This window comes from Chionomys nivalis, chromosome 22, assembly GCF_950005125.1.
Source record: "Chionomys nivalis chromosome 22, mChiNiv1.1, whole genome shotgun sequence".
In the NCBI taxonomy this organism is placed as follows: domain Eukaryota; kingdom Metazoa; phylum Chordata; class Mammalia; order Rodentia; family Cricetidae; genus Chionomys; species Chionomys nivalis.
In genome coordinates this window covers 40,554,207-40,568,267 of record NC_080107.1, presented here as the reverse complement: position 1 = coordinate 40,568,267, position 14,061 = coordinate 40,554,207, and the positions used below count along the sequence as shown (strand labels likewise).

The 14,061-nt window shown below is 46.6% G+C and overlaps 1 protein-coding gene across 2 annotated transcripts in view; it reads left to right on the top strand.

Moving 5' to 3' along the window:
• The window catches only part of Camsap1 (calmodulin regulated spectrin associated protein 1), a 63,179-nt gene extending 49,360 nt beyond the window's left edge, over positions 1–13,819 (top strand). For both annotated transcript variants that reach the window (XM_057754764.1, XM_057754763.1), the window contains 7 exons: positions 646–3,007; positions 4,264–4,400; positions 4,899–5,107; positions 5,410–5,512; positions 6,982–7,097; positions 7,639–7,757; positions 12,080–13,819. In XM_057754764.1, the coding sequence (XP_057610747.1) occupies positions 646–3,007; positions 4,264–4,400; positions 4,899–5,107; positions 5,410–5,512; positions 6,982–7,097; positions 7,639–7,757; positions 12,080–12,382 (3,349 nt within the window). In that variant the 3' untranslated portion in view covers positions 12,383–13,819. The remainder of the gene's footprint in view (positions 1–645; positions 3,008–4,263; positions 4,401–4,898; positions 5,108–5,409; positions 5,513–6,981; positions 7,098–7,638; positions 7,758–12,079) is intronic.
• The last annotated feature ends 242 nt before the right edge of the window (positions 13,820–14,061 follow it).

Genomic DNA, 14,061 nt, shown 5'->3' with positions numbered 1-14,061 from the left:
TAACTTGGAACTGTTTCTAATTAGGTGTCCTTTAGACTAAGCAACAGTCTCAGATATGTTTTAGGGACCCTTAAAGATTTGCCAAGCTGCTTCAGGGAGCTGGCAGCCAGTGTTTTTGCAACAGTGCCAGTATATGCTTGCTCTATTCTGTGCTCGGCCTCTCCTATGAGCCACTATGTACTTGCAGAGTGGCTCTGTGATTTGTGATGTCCCAGCAATAGAGGGGGATGTGAGAGTCTGCCAGATGTCAGAGAGGTCTGTAGTAGCAGTAGTGCCGCCTACACTATAGGTCTTTTTTTATTATTATTTAAAGTATACACACACACGTGTGTGTTTTATATATTATTATTTTTCAAGTTCCTTGTGATATTTACTCAGGGTTTAAAAAGTATCGAACTTTCATTTGTAGTGTGCTGAGTTTAGTAAATCAAGGATCATTGAAACTTTGTTTACTTTAAAGGGCATGTGAAGGGGTGCTGGGAGCAAAGTGAGTCATTCACCCACTTGAAGTTGCCTCTGGTGCTCTTTTGCCCTACAGCATTTATATAATTCTTCTACGTGGAAGATTGGTATTCTCCCTCTCTCTTCATACCTTGAACTCCTCTCCCTTAGGATTTAAACAGTGAGTTTCTCCCCTTGTTTCAGGCCTGTGTCCCAGCCAACACCCTTTGCTCTCCATCATGCTGCAAGTTGTGATGTGGACCCCAGTTCTGGTGACAGTATCAGCTTGGCCCGCTCTATCAGCAAAGATAGCTTGGCATCCAACATTATCCACCTTACCCCACAGAATCAACCCCATCCTTCAGCTGGAAAGATCAACGGGAAAAGCCTCCTAAGCAATGTCAACATTGAGGATGAGGAGGAAGAACTTGTGGCTATCATCAGGACAGATGTATCTTCTCATTCCCCAGAGATCCCCAGGACCTCACCTCAGGCCCCAGGCCTGGTAGCAAGTGTCAGGTCTCCCCAGAGACAGGTTGACACTCTGGAGAGTAAGCCTGACAGTTTTTATTTAGAGCCCCTGATGCCAGCAGTACTTCGGCCAGCCAAAGAGAAGCAGATTATCACTAAGGAAGATGAGCTTGGAGAAGGGAGGCCAAGGACCACCATGTCCAAGAGGCCTAGTGAGGGCTCCCAGCCTCTGGTACGGAAGAAAGGTAACCATGGAAGTCGTGACCTGAACAGAACTTTCACCCCAATTCCTTGTTCAGAATTTGCTGCAAGCATTGATCCTGCAGAGGTAGGACCACAGTCAGCAGAAGCTGCAGGAGAAGGGCAGCCTCTGGCCATGGGTAGATTTGATCCGTTACCTCAGGGACAGACTGCTGATGGCTTCTTCCTCCATGTAGGCAGGGCTGAGGAAGATGAAGGGAGGTGGTATGTTGGTTCACAGAGCCCCAGCTCCCATGACTCAGAACCCTGGACTATCCTGAGACAGGACTCCGACTCTGATGCGGTAGACGTAGAGGATGCAGAGCAGGATTTCATTGGTGAGGACCATCCTGTGGTTATCCCCAGATACGCTGGTGAGGAAGAATCAGCCAAACTACAAGAGGATATGAAGGTGAAAGAACACGAAGACAAGGATGATGCCAGCGGCCGATCAAGCCCATGTCTGAGTACGACCTCTCAGCTCAGCAGCATGTCCATGGCGAGTGGCAGTGTAAAGATGACCAGCTTTGCCGAAAGGAAGCTCCAGCGGCTCAACAGCTGTGAGACCAAGTCCAGCACCAGCAGCTCCCAGAAGACCACCCCAGATGCATCTGAAAGCTGCCCAGCTCCTCTGACGACATGGCGCCAGAAGAGGGAGCAGAGCCCTGGCAGGCACAGCAAGGACCCTGCCAGTCTTCTGGCTTCTGAGCTAGTGCAGCTACACATGCAGCTAGAGGAAAAGCGCAGGGCTATTGAAGCCCAGAAGAAAAAGATGGAGGCGCTGTCTGCGCGGCAGCGTTTGAAACTGGGCAAGGCAGCCTTTCTGCATGTTGTGAAGAAGGGGAAGGCTGATGGTGCCCCACAGCCACTGAAGCCTGAACACTTCACTAAGGAGTTCACACAGCACAATGGGGAGGACTTGGATGATGGCACTTGTAAAACTGAAGGATTCCTCGTCAAAGAAGATCAAAGAGATCTCGGTGAGTCTCAGGATATGGCATTTGTCCAGCTGCATAAACCCAGGGACCCAGCTTCTCTGCATGATGGCGAGAAGCACAGAGTGATTTCCGCTGCTCTCCTAGAGGACAGTGTCGGCGAGGTAGATGTGAGTGAGTGTGACCTGTCTATTGAAAAGCTGAATGAGACCATCAGTACACTGCAGCAGGCTATACTGAAGATCTCCCAGCAGCAGGAGCAACTTCTCATGAAGTCTCCCACAGTGCCAACGCCAGGCGCTAAAAATAACTGCCAGGACCAAAAGGTAAAGGCCCCAGTCCACTTTGTTGAGCCACTCTCTCCAACTGGTGTGCCTGGCCACCGCAAACCCCCGCGGCTTGGCCAAGGCCGGAACTCCCGTCCGGGAAGGCCAGCTGAATTGAAGGTTCCAAAAGACAGACAGCAGAGTTGTTCCCGGAGCAAAACCCCAACACCCAGTGTGGAGACACTCCCACATCCTCGATCTTTGCCCCCAAGCACCCATCCACGGTCGCCCTCCGACCCAGGTGGGGAACCCCCTGAGAAGTGTCTCTTTGACAGTTACAGGCTCCATGATGAGAGCAACCATCGGATATTGGTTCAGTCCTCTTGCAAAGATGCAAACATTGTATCAGAACAGATGAACTTTAAAGAGGGTCTGGATACAAGTGTGAAAGAGGCGGGGCTGAGCTCCTCTGCCATCTCAGGCAAAGAACACACCCTGATGGAAGAGCCGTTGAGGAGCAAGGCCAGCCTCATTGAGGTGGACCTCTCTGACCTGAAGGCCCCTGACGAGGATGGGGAGGTGGTTGGCCATGAAAGCTCAGCAGAGCTTGGTGGAGATGGCGACCAGAAGCCTGGTGTTGGTTTCTTCTTCAAGGTGAGTGGCCATGAGGTGTGCTTACATCACTTCGCGTATGAGGGCGTCTCAAGAACTCCTGTTCTAAGCTGACTCCATAAAAAGTCAGGGGAGAAACATGTTTAACTTTGTGGGTACAGAAGCCTCCATCCTGAGGGTCAGATGTTACAGGCAGCACACCCTAGAACCTGATAATTTTCATGGGTCTTGAAATACTTGATTTTTGGATGACATTTTGGTAAAAAGTGCTCAGAACTTGAAAACTGTACAAAGACATCCAGGCCAGATACGACCTGCATGCTGCAGTTTGCCCACCTCTGGCATGGAAGCCTGGCTGCAGAGAAGCTTTACAAATACCTCTGCTTCTCTGCCCTACGCTTTCTCAGAGATGCAGAGAAGTGTGGGTTCCGGGGTTGCTCTTGTGTCCTAACCATTCTGTTTTCTCCTGACCATGTGGCATAGTCTCAGCCTCATAAGACTCACATTTTATTGATATTTGTGGTTGTGTGAGAGAGAGAGCGTGAGGTTGATATTGGGTGTCTTCCTTGATTGTTCTCCACTCTGTGTATTAGACGCGATAGGATAAGTTCAGGGTAATATGTCCATAGACCCTTATATACTAAGGCAAGGTGTCTTACAGAATGCAGAGCTTACCATTTTAGTCAGCTTGGCTAGCTAGTTTGCTGTACAAGTTCCCTATCTCCACGTCTCATTGGGATTACAGGCAGGCCGTCTTTCCTGCCTGACCTTTTTGTGGGTTCTGAGGATCTGAACTCAGATCCTCATGCTTGCCCAGCAAACATTTTCTCTGCTGAGCCATCTCTTCGTTCTCATTTGTTCTTTGTATGGTATGAATGCAGTCACATTGCCATTAGCTCAGTTTGTGGAGAAATAAGTGGTTTTGCAGGGAAACTGAATTTGGTGCAGGCCATGTGGAAGGTTGTCTAACTGAGGCCATTTTGATGGCTTGGACTTCTTTCTGTTTGTGTCACAGTTTTGCACATATGTTAAACTCATCCATTAGTTAAGGTGTCAGAGCTGGGTGTGGTAGTGCATGCCTTTGGCAAACAGAAGCAGACAGATCACTGAGTTTGAACCCAGCTTGGTTTGCATGGAGAGGCCAAAACAGGCTGCATAGACCCTGTCTCCCTCTCTCCCAAAGAAGTCAGATTTTCTAAGTGTATGTTACAGTCTATACTTGATCAAGGTAAGCCTAGATTGGATAGTTTAAGGGGTTTCTTGTATTATCACTGACTGTAAAGTGATGGGTTTTGTAGGATGAACAGAAAGCAGAAGATGAGCTTGCTAAGAAGAGGGCAGCCTTCCTTCTGAAACAGCAGCGCAAGGCTGAAGAGGCTCGTGCGCGCAAGCAGCAGCTGGAGGCTGAAGTGGAGCTCAAGCGAGATGAAGCCCGGTAACCTCTTCCTCAGCAGCCTCCAGCTGTGTCCAGTGGGACAGCATAGCGATGTCTATAGATGGTATACAGGGCCAGATTGGCACACCCAAGTTGGGATAGCATCTCACAGCCCCTTCACTCATTCCTCATTCCTGCTCTTGCCACTTACCATTTACTAGCCATGACAGTACACATCTGCACAGCTATCACATCAGATAATTCCTTTGGGTGATCCTTAGTTTTCATAGCAGCCCTATGAGTCCTGTAAGTGTGTAGCACAGTAAATAAGTTGTCTGTGGTCCCAGCGCTCTCCAGAGAGTCTACCAGGTGATTCAGTCCTATCCTACCCCTTTCACCACTGTCTCTTGCTCCTATACTCCCAGAGCTCTAGTAATCTGCGGTGGGAACCACAGAGAAGTACCCTGGGGAGAACTGCAGGAGGGGGGGGGGCTGGTAGATTCCTATCTAGGAAGAATGCCTCTGACCCAGACTCTTGTGAATCTATTTTGCTCTTAGGCGTAAGGCTGAAGAGGATCGATTACGGAAGGAGGAGGAAAAGGCCCGGCGAGAGCTTATTAAACAGGAATACTTGCGGAGGAAGCAGCAGCAGGCCTTGGAGGAGCAAGGACTTGGCAAACCTAAATCGAAGCCTAAAAAGCCTCGGCCAAAGTCAGTTCACCGAGAAGAGTCCTGTAGTGACTCTGGAACCAAGTGTTCCTCCACCCGTAAGCAGCCTCATCCAGCACCCACGCTGCATTTGCTGTTTAGTGCTCGGCTTCTTTATCTCCTTGTGCTTTTCTCGAGACCTGAGTGAGGCGGGCAGGGTAATAAGGGATTATCCCTTCAAACAGGCTTAAGAAGTTGAGACCAAATGTGATGCTTTGAGATAGCTAGGGGCATCCAGGGTTTGGGCCAGAGAGTTGTTGGCTGGGTTTGGTAGAGGGAAGCTCCATGCCACAGTGAGTTACGGCAGCAGGGATGGGCCTGGTAAAGCTCTTCACAGTCTGTCGCTTTCTTGTCCCTGCAGCTGATAACTTGAGTCGCACGCACTCTGGCTCCAGCCTGTCCTTGGCATCTGCAGCAACAACAGAACCTGAGAGTGTTCATTCAGGGGGCACACCTTCTCACCGGTAAGGAGGCCAAGCAGCTATGGCATCTCAGTGCTCTAGTCAAGAGAAAGAGAGAACCCTCCAGATCAAGCTGAAGGAGAGATGTTTTGTAACCAATTCCACAGTGTTTAGGAAGAAATCAAACCTGCCTCTCCACCAGGGCTTGGCAGCTTCTGTCACATCCCCCCTCATTCTTTCCCTTGGCCTCTCTGTTGTTGCCCACATACTTCATTGTGTATCTCATACCATCGTACTTGTCAAATCATCTTTTTTTCTGATCCCAATCTGTCTAGTCCTCTGTCATCTATTGCCCCCATAACTAACACCTCTGACGACCGTTGCCCAGCCTGGATCTGTTGAAATGCTGTTAATTCAGGACTGTCCACCATCTTTTCTGATCTTGACAGTTTTGCAGCCTCCTCGTCCATCCCTCGCAGTGGAGTCACATGGTCTCAACTGAAGTGTGAATATCTTTCTCAGGTTGTAGGCAGGCAGGGCCCAATGCTTTTGGGATATTTGGATCATTAAAAGTGGTGTTTCCAGCCATGCGGTGGTGGTGTATACCTTTAATCCCAGCACTCGGGAGGCAGAGGCAGGCGCATCTCTGTGTGTTCGAGGCCAGCCTGGTCTACCTGGCTGTTCCAGAACAGAACAGGCTCCAAAGCTACACAGAGAAACCCTGTCTCGGGGGAAAAAAAAACAAAAAAAAAAATCAACAGTTTAAAAAAAAGTGGTATTTTGTTTTCCACAAGCTGTTGAACCGTCCCCTTTGCGTTACAAAGAAATTTTACAGGTGCTGTGGGTGCCTGTCCAGACATCAGTGCATTTTTACTGCAGTTTTAAGAACCCCTGCATGTTTCTGACTTCTTGTTGTAGCCAGGGTTCACGTGAATGATATCATATATTGGCATCTGTGAATGCTGTCTGTGAAGAGGCATTTTCCTGCCTCCTTAGTGTCTAGTGGCTTTTTGTAGCCCAGAATTTGTGGAGGACTCCTGGAGAATCTTGAATAGTGCTTTAGTTTTTTTCTGGAAGTTGGTTACCCAGCTGAATTCTACTCTCAGCCCTGTCAGCGTGCCTAGAGAGCATCAGCCTACCTTTTAAGCAGTTTTCTCAGTCTTCAGCCTTGGTATTTACTGTTTGATACAGCATCTCTGCATGTGTAGCCCAGACCTGCCAGGAATCAGTATCTGAGGCGTGAGTTTTCAGACTCGCCCCACTGTGCTCCCTCCTTCCCTGGGTTTCGTCACTTATTTGACAGCTGTTAGTCACCTGTGCTTTGTCCTCTGTTCTTGAGCCTGCATCATTCACTCCCCACACTCTCTGGTGGTACCCACTAGAACTAGCTAATAAAATCTTAGCAGCTCCTCCACCTTCACAGGAAGGCCCTGTTTCAGCAGTGGGCATGCTTCTTGCCCTGGTGGTACAGGTGGCCATGGTAGTAGAAGAGCATGGTACAGCTAGAGCATCTTGTCATTTTCTACCTGCAGAGTTGAATCACTGGAAGCCTTACCCATCCTGAGCCGCAACCCCAGTAGGAGCACAGACCGAGACTGGGAAACTGCATCGGCAGCTTCTTCTTTGGCCTCTGTGGCCGAGTACACAGGTAACAGCCACACACCCTCTTTAGAGTATATTGGGCACAGGGCACCCAGGTGTAACACTCCTTAAAATACATCTTTATTTTGACCAAAAGGTATTTTTTGAAATTAAGTATTTATCCAGTGTCAGAGCTGTATCTAAATGCCAGGTATCCATAGCAGGGAGGCCTGACCTGTCCTCACATTTGTCTCATGGGCAGTAAATAATGCCAAGTCCGTACTACTTTTTAGGGGAGAGCTAAAGCAGGATCACACATCCTGGGCACTTGGAACCTTAGGTTTTCAGGTTTTAGGGTTTGTAATTTATATAATAAAAAGACTCAAGTCAGAGAGTAGCTACAGTTACTTTAGTCTGCCTCTTTTTTTAAATTTATAATTGCAAATTCTTTTGAGTAGATTTGAAGAGGTCTTTATGATCTGTTTTCAAAAATGCATAACTGTCCATGATTGAAGCTTTCTGTATTTTTCTGCTGAGAAAAGTGTTGTCCTTTTGTGTGTGTTTGACCTTTGTTATTAATTTTGCAAATTTTGATCTGGTTTCCTTAGGTCCTAAACTCTTTAAGGAGCCCAGTAGTAAATCAAACAAACCAATTATTCACAATGCCATCTCTCACTGCTGTCTGGCTGGAAAAGTGAATGAACCTCACAAGAATTCAATATTGGAGGCAAGTGTCAAATTTCTTGACGGTTATATTTAGAATAAAAGGTGCATGTAGATTACAATTCTATTAGCCCTTGGTGTTTGCTCAGAGCTGTGTTCTCTTTCTCTTATTTTAAGCTACCCTGTTACTGATTAGCCATGGAGTCTTTTTCTCCTGAATACCAGGGAGTAGAGGATGTGTCCTGAGGCCTAAACACAGAGTTCCTATAGGGACCAGGCTTGGGGACCCCACAGAATACGGAATTTTGAAAGGTAGAGAAAGATGGAGCTTTGCTTCATTAAAAATTCAGTTAATGGTTTTATGCGGGACAAAGCTAAACATAAGGCTTTCTAGCCAGGGAAGAAGACACTTCTGTTTGTAGTCTCCATGGTATGTGGGCTCTGAGAGGGCCAGGGCACTGGTCTAATGGCGCACATTCCTGTGGGGGAATATATGGATATGTTGTTTGTGGCGGGGTTTTGTTGGTGATGGTGTAGCAGTGGAACCCAGAGCTTTATGCTGGCATATACACAAGTACCCTGCTGTCAAGCATAGCCTCCCCCAAGAATAGATCAGATGTTTTTAAGTGAAGAGCAAGTATAAATAGTTTGGTGTACTTGAGACAGAAAGGAAGCCGGTGACCCTGCTGTCCTGCTAGTGAGTGCCCATGGTTGGAGACAGGCGTTAGAGAGAAGGGCAGGCCTTGGAAGCACTTTGGGCACCTGAGTCACCAAGAGCTTAAAAGTTGTGTCAGGTGAAATATGGCTTGTCTTTACTGTGTTGTCACCTTCCCTTCTAGGTCTGGGTATAGTAGCTCATGTCTATAATCTCAGCACTTATAGAGGCTGAGGCAGGAGGATTACTTTGAGTTTGAGGCTAACCTGATTGTAGTATAAGACTTTGTCTCAACAAAAGAACAAGGAAAGGTAGTAGCATTACCAAATGTAAGGGTGCAAAAGGCAATGGAAAGTGCAGGTCAGAGTCAGGGTTTGACATGCTTTCCATTTGGGAGCTTTCAGTCTGGGTGGTGAGGAGGGAGGCCCACATCTGCACAGTGAGTGCTTATAGAGTGATATTGGCGAACAGTGTGCAGTGACCAGGGAGGACAGGTACATCTAGTGGGCTACTATCTAGGGTGGTGGAATCCATGTTGGCTCTGTGGGTCATGCAAGAAGAAAGCCAGGCTTGAGAGGTGAGTGTGGACATCTGATTCCATCAGACTTGGATTCACAGCATTTGGGCTTCAGACAGCAAGCAAGGTAATGGAAAAAGTACAGCAGCAGCAGCAGCAGGGCCTGGGTAGAGCTTCCCTAGGCACAGTGCCCAGAGGTTGAGTGCATAGGTCTTCAGAACAGCAGTTGCAGGAAAGACAGGGTGTGCAGTTCAAGGGCAGGTCAGAGAGGGACTCTGGGCTCAGGGTCTGGTCAGAGGTCACAGGGCACTGGGCCTCTGTGAGTCAAAGCAAGACCAAGACTGGCTTTACCCTGAGTAAAATGATGGTATGAATATGAACAGAGGAAGACAAGAACTGATTGACCCCTCAGAGGGTCAGAGAGCAGATGAATGAGGAGCAGGGTCTCTGGAGGGAGCTTGAGGGGAGGAGTATGCTTCTGCATACCTTTTGAGGGCAGAGCCTGGAGAGCGACCTGATTTCATAGGGAGCAGATGACACCTGAGTTAGGAGTGACTTTGGGTCCTGCCTGTAACAGAGGAAGTGGAGGGGGAATAGCTGACCTTGAGAAAGATGCATACCCAGGGTCTCTGGCTGTAGACACCTGAAAATTAGGGATGAGCTCTAGCATGGTTCCTTAACTTGGCAGGAATGGAATTCTTGCAAGAGAAAGCTATGAAAGCAAGTGGCCCCATATTTCAGGGGGTTTATGAATGTGTTGCTGACCTTGGGGTACCAGAAAAATACAGAACAGTGTTCTGTCTTTCATCAGAAATTGTGTTTTAGTATTTACTACCAAGCCCTCTTCCTCATTTGCTTGTTTTTAGTAGTAAAATTGGTACCTCTGGAAGAACTTGTTTTCTCCCACCACCCATCCCTTTATCTCTTTTGCATTCCCCCTTTCCCCTTCTCCTCTCTTCTTGTCTCTTTTTATATATAATCTTAAAATATTTTCTTTGAGAATTTCATACAGTGTATTTTGATTATACCACCTCTCACCCCACATTTCATCCCAGTTCCATCTCTTCCTTCTCCCTCTTCTTTGAATAACCCACTGAGTCTAATCAGTGCTTTCCATGTGTGCATGGCCATGGTGCCATCACTAGAGCACGAGCAACCTTCAGTGGCCACAGCCGTAAAGGAAAATGACTGTATTCCAGCAGTCATCACTGACTGATAGCGCCTTAGCTAGAAGTTGGGTCTTGTGAGTCTCTTGATCTATCAGAAAATATTTGGTTGCTCCCCTAGTAGTCTTTCCACTGTTCCATCAGTGGGCACATCTTGCCCTGTAGGTTGGTATTAAAGCATCCAGTTCCAGCACTGAGTAAGAACATTAAGGTCTTTTCTTCCCCAATGACCAGTAGCATCTCCTAGCACAATGAAAGCTATCCAGCAGGGAGAAAGTTTTCTTTATTTCAGTTTATTGCTTTATTTCCATGCAATCCAAGTATGTTGTGTCATCAGCAGTTAAGGTCTTATTGTCTAGTTATAGTAGGCAACCAGGACAATGGCAACAGGCTGTGTTCTGAGGTCTTTGGGACCCTTGATCATATACTTGTAAGGAAGTATTCCATGCCTGGCACAGATTATTTTTTGTTTGTTTAATAATGCATGTGTTTGGGCTGGAGAGATGGCTCAGAGGTTAAGAGCATTGCCTGCTCTTCCAAAGGTCCTGAGTTCAATTCCCAGCCACCACATGGTGGCTCACAACCATCTGTAATGAGGTCTGGTGCCCTCTTCTGTCCTGCAGGCGTAGACACAGACAGAATATTGTATACATAATAAATAAATAAATTAAAAAAAATAATGCATGTGTTTTTGGGAGCAACATTGTCTGCGCATGCATGGTACCTCTATTCCTTTAAAACAAAAGTCGTATTTTCTAATTAACATACAAATTAGTGGGTTTCAGTAAGGCTTTGCTGTATGTCTTTACTTTTTTTTTTTCTTCTTAATTAAAGACTGGGGAGATGGATCAGAAGTTAAGAGCACTTTTTTGTTCTTATAGAGAACCTGAGTTCAGTTCCCTGCACCTACATGATAGCTTTCAACCATCTGTAACTCTGATTCCAGGGGACCCAATACTCCTTGGATACCAGGCATACATATGGTACACATGCATACATATATACAAACAAAACACTCATACACATTAATTTTTTTGTATTAGAACAGCACATGGTTGTATCTGCTTCTTCTCTGATGGTCTTTGTCTATCTTGGTGTTTACCATACCAAGTGTTTTAAAGTGTTTTGAAGTCAGATATAAGGTACCTTCTCTTTTTGTTCAGGATTGCTTTTTTATCTAGGGTCTTTGGTACTTCCATATGAATTTTAAGATTTTTGTAGATGGAAGTTTCTGTCCTGCCTGGTCCCTCAGCTGTTCAGTCTCAAAGAAAGACACAGAGGCTTATATTAATTATAAACTGTTGGGCCTCTTAGCTCATGCTTATTATTAACTAGCTCGTTAACTTAAATTAACCCATAATTCTTGTCTATGTTTAGCCACATGGCTTGGTACCTTTTATGAGTGAGGCATTTTTATCATACTTCCTTTGTGTCTGGTGACTTTGTCTCTGCCTTTCCTCTTCCCACAATTCTCCTAGTCTGGTCACCCCACCTACACTTCCTGCCTGGCTACTGGCCAATCAGCATTTTATTAAACTAATATGAGTGACAAATATTTACAGTGTACAAGAGCATTATCCCACAGTAATTATGTTTTCTATTTCTGTGGAATTGCATTGAATCTGTAGGTTGTTTTTGGTAGGATGGCCACTCTCACAGTGTTAATCCTACCGCCAGTCCAGGAGCACAGAAGGGCTTTCATCTCTATTATTTTTCTGTTTCTTTGATGTCTTAAAGTTTTTTTTGTTTGTTTTTTGTTTTTTTTATAGAGCTCTTTTGTTTATTTGAGACAGGGTTTCTCTGTGTAACCCTGACTGTCCTGGAACTCATTCTGTAGACCAGGCTGGCCTTGAATTTAGAGTGCTCTGTCTGCCTCTGCTTCCTGAGTGCTGGGATTAAAAGCATGTGCCACCACACTTTTTTTAGAAATGGGTGCTATTAGATACTTACTACCTTGAAATAATACCTCCCATTAGGCAGTTGTGGTGACCTGTGGTGTAAGTGTGTTGGAGTGTCACTCCGTGTTTCCCTCTCTTCCCATTCCCCAGGAGCTGGAGAAATGTGATGCCAACCATTACATCATTCTGTTTCGAGATGCGGGGTGCCAGTTCAGGGCGCTGTACTGCTACCAACCCGACACTGAAGAAATCTACAAACTCACTGGCACAGGGCCAAAGAGTATCACCAAGAAGATGATTGACAAACTGTATAAATACAGCTCAGACCGAAAGCAGTTTAACCTGATCCCAGCCAAGACCATGTCCGTCAGTGTGGATGCACTCACAATCCATAACCACTTGTGGCAGCCCAAGCGGCCCACAGTGCCAAAGAAGACCCAGACTCGTAAGTGACCATGGCAACCAGGACTGAGAGGATGTGCTGACGGGATTCTTATTTATTATTTTCATTCATTCGGTACGAAATGTGAGGAGCCACAGACAGTGTTTACAGAGGTTCCTACAGAACAGAGAAGATCCTCTCACCCCTGCACACATGGACGCTGGGCACGGAGAATACAGGAGTGAGTGCTGTTTTTCATGGGCACAGCTGCTGTCGCCCTGCTGACCGCTGAGATCCCCAGAATAAGGGACATCGTGGAGTGAGGTCCTGGGCTGTGAACCCTCACTTGAAGTTCTTCAGGATAAGTTAAATGTGATCTGCTCTCTGGCCTCCCTTCACCCACCCCTTTGCACATTGCCTGATGCCCCATGTTGGCCAGCTGTAATCGTGCGTGATTATAGGGCCGAGGCTTGTTCTCGGGTCAGGGTGTTTGAATGTCTTCATAAAAGGAGTTCGTATGGGAAATCTTTTTCATTTTAGAAATTGTATGATATTTATTGACTGTGTCTACTGCCAACCTTTATATCCAGTTCTAAGATTTCTGAAAAAAAAAATCCTGTTCCTTGCTGCTCAGAAAAAGTTTACTGAAAATATCAGTTCACTAAAAGCACTGAAATCAGCAAAGTTTGTCTTCTGCTAAAATGACGTTTACATATTTGGAGTGATTATTTCTGCCACACAGTTGGGAGGGTTGTGGGGTACCGCTAGCTGATGCTGGCCTCGTTGGAAGCAGGCAGCCTAAGCCAGCTTCAACCACCACTGGTTAGGTCTGGGAAGGTGCTGATTTGTTGACTTTAATAAAGGCAGATTTTGGTATAGTAGTGTACTCTCCCCCCTTTGGCCGCCGGCTCCTTTGTGGTGCTGTCATGTCCTGGCTTGCCTACCATAGTTCTTGCTTCTGGAGGAGCACATGCTCAGCCGGGTGTGCAGTCTCAGGTGAGGTTGGTAATTCTTCTTTGTTGCCTCTGTAAAAACTTGGTTATTTGCAGTTATTTCAGAATGGTGTAGCTGCTTCGGGTCCTTTTCCCCGGGTCCCTGTGGTGACTCCGTCAGAACAGACATTCCTGGGGAGCAGAGGTGCCCAGCGATGGATCAGTTGTGAGGAGACCCTGGAGCCACGTTTAGTTTTGCACATTTCTTTTTTTTGAGAGTGTTACTTGAATCTGAACTGCAGGAGGGAAGCGAAGGTAACGGAGGAAAGTTAGACAAGTGTGGCCGCCCAGGTAGACAGGAAAGGAGCTTGGGACGGAGACCAGAGGAGGTGAGGTTGTCATCTTCCTCTTCATCCAGTCGGGGTGGCACCGTGCTGTATGAGCATTAAAGTCTGGCCACCTGTCACCAGCTGTCCCCTGTGTGTCTTCATTTCTCACTGTGCACTTGATGTTATATTTATTTTAAGAAAGCACTGAAATGTAATAAAGTAATAAGCTGGCTTTCTGTTAACCATTTGTGTGGTTGTCGCAACTCCTTCTGCTGATAGTGTCCCCAGCTCCTGGCCTCCAGGGCTGCACATGACTTTTGTGTTGCCTTGGAATTTGATTATTTTTCATGAAGCACTGGAAGATCCATTGTAGAGGCAGGAAGCTGCATTTCTATGCAACTTGTGCTGTGATGAGTCAGCATGGCCTGTCCTGGAGACCATCTCAGAACGCAGAGTTTGGATGAGAAGTGCAGCACCTTAGGTGTCAGG